Below are 5582 nucleotides of genomic sequence, written 5' to 3'. Positions count from 1 at the left end.
ATGGTCCCGGGGACTCGTTGATCGCGACGATAAAGCAAATAGTTACTCTGAACGAGAACATGATGCGTCTTGTGTTCCCGCACTTGATCAGTGATGAAGGTAGCGAGCACTCCCAACTGGCTTACAGACTTCTTGGGCAACAGTTTGTGGTTCATGGTTCAGTGCGTTTCGAGTGGAATGAGGAGCTGAATCTCGTGAAGAGCTTTCAATGCAAGGCAGACATACTGACCCCGTTGCTGCGCGTGCTGGGCAGTTTGGAAGATGTGTCTCGTGTGTTTGACAATGCACTGCTTACACCTGAGAGCGAATTAGTTGCTGGGCTGTGACTGCTGTCTGGGGCTTTGCTGTTTTGGCACGTAGTCGTTTTTCTTCTAGCACGCAATGTTAGCGAGAGGTCGTAGTTTGTCGGCCATCTACTACGTAGTAGCTACTAGTATTTGTACTGGCGAGATGAACTAATACACCAACGTTTTTTTCTCTCGATAACATCGCTAATACTTCGAAGTAATAGTTAACTGCTCAAACCTCGTAAGACCGCGGAAATAAAGGGCAACGCTTGTAGCATGCCGCTATGCCGATTTCAACTGCAGCATCAAAACAATTTCGTGCTTACTGTGTTTCTCCCCCCCCCCATTATATCTTCGACGCGAATGCACGAATATGAAAAGCTCAGCGCGACAATAAAGTGGAGCACTTGCTACCCCATTTAAGCTCGCCCTCAGCTTGCTTTGCTTTTATCGAGGATTGGCGCTTCCGAGCATGCAATCGCTCATCAAAGAATTGAAAGGATCATATTGAAATTTGTTCCTTCTCTCATCCCCAAATGTTTGACCTCACACTTCAACGGCATTCAGGTACGATATCGTAGCGAGGGCGTCATCGTACGTAATGGACGTGTCGGGCTTGGTCCAGCCCTCAGGGAACATTTCCTGCAGGAAGAACGTGGCAGTGAACGTCGTGGCCGTCGAGTTGCCATTCTCGCCACCAAATCCACGCAGGAGCAGGGCCGCCTCAGCCCCTGCGATGAAAGCGGGGGTGGTGCCAAAGTCGAACTCTGGGTTGTGCTCCTCCCCCCACGCCATACGCGCGGCGCGGATCGTAGCAACGTCCGTGACGTCCACCGATCCGTCGAGTCCGTAATTCAAGACGTCGTTGATGAGACCGGGGGTGACGAGGTACGGGTCCACTCCGAAGTACGAGTCGATGCGCGCCAAGGACGCGTCGTGCTCCACCTGGTCGTTGTGCTTGGACAAGTCGTTCATGTCGAACAGGTCCGGCGACAGACCTCCCATGACGGCGGCCAAATCCTCAGCGATGTTGAACTTGTCCATGACGACGGCCAGCGCCTGGTCCACCGTGATGTTCTTGCCGTCGCGAGGGAGGTATCCGTGGTTGGCGAGGGTGTTCATGGAGGGGCAGGGCGAGCGACGGAATGGGGCCGTCGAGTTGACCGCACCCGAGGTCAGGTACGTTGGCGGGCGGTAGTACTCGCCCTTGGACAGGGCGGCAGCCTCGGCGAGAGCTGCTTCGGCCTCGGTCTCAGTGTAGCCGTACGCCACACCAATGGCAGCAACAACGAAAGCGAACGACGCCGAGATGGAAACCATGGTGGAGGTGGGGGTAGATTGAGAGGCGAGGCTGGTAATTTGTTCTTGCGAGCAAATTGGGGAATGAGATCGTCGGCTCCGGGACGGTTGGCAGCGGTGGTCAAGGCAATGACCTGGTCGGTCACGGCGCGCGACACCAACATGGCTGACCAAGAGGGAGCGAGTCCATTGGCCCAATGCCCTCGACAAGTTGGTAAGTGATCTTGAGGCACATAGTGGCTCTGCTCAGGCATTGCACACGAAAGCGGCCTTTACTGTCTGACGCATCGATGCAGCGCGGGCTGTAGGCATCTTCATTCAGCGTTGAGTAGACCTTGAAGGCGAAGGAGTTTTCTGGTGTAGAGACTTCAGGGGTCAGACGTCTGACAGAGAACTCCACGTCAACGAAGTAGGAAGGAGTTTTGCCTCGATCCACTGCACCATAAGAACGAGCTGGTGCCGTCCCAGCGGTGTTGCTGCCAACATACTCGAATTCTAACTGACATGGTTGCACCGATTGTCCGGTTGCCTGGATTCTGTTACTCACCGCAGTGGCGTCCATCCATCAGGTGCTACCTGCAACTGCACAACGAAGGAGACCACAGAACCAGCAAGTACACCGGTGTAATGCCAAATTGACAAGCCAAGTATCCGATACTCATTCATTCCTCTTGGTCCTGCAAAAGGGAAATGCTATTATAGTTCGGGCTGGAAAGGATAGTAGCGTTTGATGATGGTGCAGGCCCGACACGACTGCGATAACATTTGCGTGAGTATGCTCTCACCATCTTGGTCGAACTGTTTTGCCCACTTCTCTAGTCGCGCACGTGCACGATGAAGATTGTTGGCCTGAACCACCAGATTCCGATGAGCTGTACCTGAAGCTTAGAGACCGGATCGACAATGCAACTTTACACCTCACAATGCCGCGACAGAACCTCACGTGGGATGCCGTGTCGCCTTCATGCATCAGTCGCGCACAGCTGGAGGGGTCGCGCAGTTCCACAGACCACGAGCTCTGCTGTCGGCATTGCCGATACCTAAAGGTGCGTGTCAGACACTGCAAGCAATAAATCCGACCGTCGTGGCAACGCAAGGGATCTGCATTACCTGACTCCGTCCGACGCGTGATACATGTAGCATTTGCTGGCCGTCGAGGAATTGCTGGGGCCCACCACCGTCCGCCAAAGAAACGAAGGCCTGAAGTCGTCGGTTGCTGGTGATGCAAGAGCGCGGCGGAGAAATCAACGCCCAGCTCGCTCGCGTCTCTGTTTGGATCACCACCCTCAGCGGACTGAGAAGCAAAACTAGCTTGAACCTTCACTTTTCCTGCTTCCCGACCTCGCCGGAGATGCTCTTCACGTCACCTCCTGCAACACCATGCGATCACCAAATGTCAATACCCAACCCCGCCTCGTAAATCCCAGCGCAACTGCTCAATTTAAACACATCTGTGTACCTGGCGCCTGATGCTGCTGCTGCACGTGCAGGTCGCCGGCCTCAATTTCGAACTCGCTCAGATTCGTTTCGTTCGTCATGTACGCGTCCCGGAACTTTCGCCAGCCAAACGGACGTCGCCGCTTGCGTGATCGGTTTGGGTCTCTCAAACTGTCCACGATGATCTCGTACAGCTTCAGCGCGCGGGATGACCACGTCAGCACCTGCATCATGTCGTCCAGCGGGACGAAGCACCAGCGCACGCATCGGTAGAGTCTGGTTACGTCGTCGATGCGACCGCTGGATGGTCGAGGCAGCTGAGCGTCTGCCTCGAGGTGGTAAACGTCCAGCCCAAACACCATCTTGTTCAGACAGCGCAGAAGCGTTTTCTCGCCCTCTGGGACCCGCAGACGATCGCTGCAGAGTACCAGGGCCAGCGTCTCCACAGGCAGCTTCTGCATCTCCGACACGATGAGGATGTCGGCCACTTCCGAGCCCACGTTGATCGGAGCGCTGTAGAACAAAGTCGTCTGAAGCAACTGATGGTATAGACTACAGATTGGGTCGCCCCACAAAAACAGTTTGCCGCTGACGGTACACACAGTCCGGCGGTAGTAGCTGTGCACCGGGTCCTCGTAGTACACCCAGCCTTCGTCACTCGGACTGGTGGTCCGAACTGACGTTGCTGGCGTTGAAGAAACAAGTGTCTTCCACATGCAATACTGATGGCGCGAATGCTGGTACTCGATTCGCGTTTCTTCAGTCACGACACCACCGCCTCGATTGGCAGGTTGGTACTTGACGATGAGTTGGCCTCGGATCCAGAATTCGGGGTCGTTAGCTAGATCTGCCGAATCCACCGCCGCCTCAGGGTCTTCAGAGAAGAAGTTGGGTGAAGAACGACGAATGACACGCCACAAGAGCGGTGACGAGCCTGCTGCATTGATGCACGCCTGCAGCACGAAGTCGCCGAACTCATACAGCGTCACGTGGAGCGGCACGGCATTGGCGCTGGGAGTGTTTGTAAAGCACTCGACGCGAGACAACTCCACGAACGGCTCCCAGTCTGTAACAAAATGCTGGTGCATAGCGCGAAGTGATGGTACCTGCGGTGACTCGAACTTCAGCTTAAGCCAATTGACCATTGCGTCCAGCAAGTTCCTCCAGAACCCGACAAGGCGCACGTTGTTGATCAGAGCGACAACCACACGGACCAGCATATCGTGATCGTCGATAACCTGAATCCACACCGGCTTAATCTTCTCCATCGCTTCTTGATATTGCACTGGTTGCAATTCATACAAAAAGTCCACTAACCGGTCGCAGACTCTCCTCCTCATGTCTTCTTTCGTCAACGCCGCAGACGCCACAAGCAGCTCCATCCACGAATCCAACGTCACCTGTCTAACAGCAACCCGCAGACACGAGTATCGTATGCGGTCCCCCATGCCGACCCACTCGGCCAATTTCAGTGTTTGTCTCGCGCTCGACTCGTGCAGTAGTCGCACCTTGAACGTGTACACGTACTCGATCCGCTGCTCCGAGAAGCTCCACATGAATCACCCCCCCGTGGCTTCTCAACCATAACCACATCTGCCATCTCGGCACCAAAAACCTTTCTCGCTCGCTTCTTCCGCAGTTGTCGATTCTCATTCTCCTTGTGTCCCAGGGCCCTGAAACTTCCTCGTCGTCTCTTCCTACCTTCCATTTCATTATCAATACTTCCACCTTCTTCATCGCTGCAACTGCTGGAGTTTTCGTCCTCGATCTCCTGACGTTGGTGATCTGCAGCCAAGCACCTGGTGTACAGCAGCGGCTTGAGCAACGTGATGGTTTGCAGGGGACACGCTGCGGTGCCTGCTTTGTGGTTCTTATCCAGGTCTTTAAGCTTTACTACGTGAAGTTTGAAGTCTGTACCATTTGTAGTAAACTGTCCCTTATCCGGTGCTTGGAGTTGTTGCAGCTGCAAATGCAGCCAGGGCCAGCGTAGACGCAGTACCTCCTCGTGCAGGGCGAAGACGCAGCCGCCAACGTGCAACATGACGTCGGGCGGGAACTGCGAGGCCTCAGGGAGCACCGGACGCTGCCAGGACGCGGCAGGGAATGTGCTAACGGCGGTGGACGCGGATAGGATACCATGCGGGTCCTGGAGGCCGTCGCGCAGCAGCTCCATCGCTGGTGCAACTGCAACTTTTTACTCTGACAATTATTGCGTCGAAAGTCTTCCATATTTGTTATTATTGGTAGTCATGTATTGCCTAATTACGAATCAAACATTTAAACGTTTTAAAAAATTACAGGACAAATGACCAGAGCTGCAGGTATCTCAAGCGACTGTGTTGGGTTTTATATTGGATGCCCGCCAACGGCGTAGGTTGAAGTCTGGATCTGAGACTAGGACATCGGTAAGACATGTAGCTGTAGGAGAACACAGAGATCCTGGCCCCTGCATGAGAAAGGGGCAACCGCCCTTAAGGAGCTGCGGCTCCACAGCCAATCTATTCACTTTCTTTTCCCCCCATCTTCGGTGAAGAGTACGTCGTCGGTGCATCGACCAAC

At 54.4% G+C, this 5582-nt stretch overlaps 2 protein-coding genes across 2 annotated transcripts; both read right to left on the bottom strand.

Moving 5' to 3' along the window:
• Positions 1 to 833: 833 nt before the first annotated feature.
• KRP23_4819 (putative sterigmatocystin biosynthesis peroxidase stcC) lies at positions 834 to 1607 on the bottom strand (the record flags this gene model as incomplete). Its single annotated transcript, XM_067889823.1, has 1 exon — positions 834 to 1607. The coding sequence occupies one exon, from the start codon at positions 1605 to 1607 to the stop codon at positions 834 to 836; it is 774 nt and encodes a 257-aa protein (XP_067746421.1).
• Positions 1608 to 2555: 948 nt separating this feature from the next.
• On the bottom strand, positions 2556 to 5196 carry KRP23_4818 (uncharacterized protein; the record flags this gene model as incomplete). The annotated part of the gene is made up of 5 exons (XM_067889822.1): positions 2556 to 2626; positions 2697 to 2854; positions 2911 to 2956; positions 3046 to 4558; positions 4639 to 5196. 5 exons carry the CDS (start codon positions 5194 to 5196, stop codon positions 2556 to 2558), a joined length of 2346 nt encoding a protein of 781 aa, XP_067746420.1.
• Between the last annotated feature and the right edge of the window lie 386 nt (positions 5197 to 5582).

Source organism: Phytophthora ramorum (genome assembly GCF_020800215.1).
Source record: "Phytophthora ramorum isolate Pr-102 chromosome Unknown Phyram_PR-102_s0004, whole genome shotgun sequence".
In the NCBI taxonomy this organism is placed as follows: domain Eukaryota; phylum Oomycota; class Peronosporomycetes; order Peronosporales; family Peronosporaceae; genus Phytophthora; species Phytophthora ramorum.
Note: the sequence above shows the minus strand (reverse complement) of the source record. Positions and strands in the feature narration are given on the sequence as shown.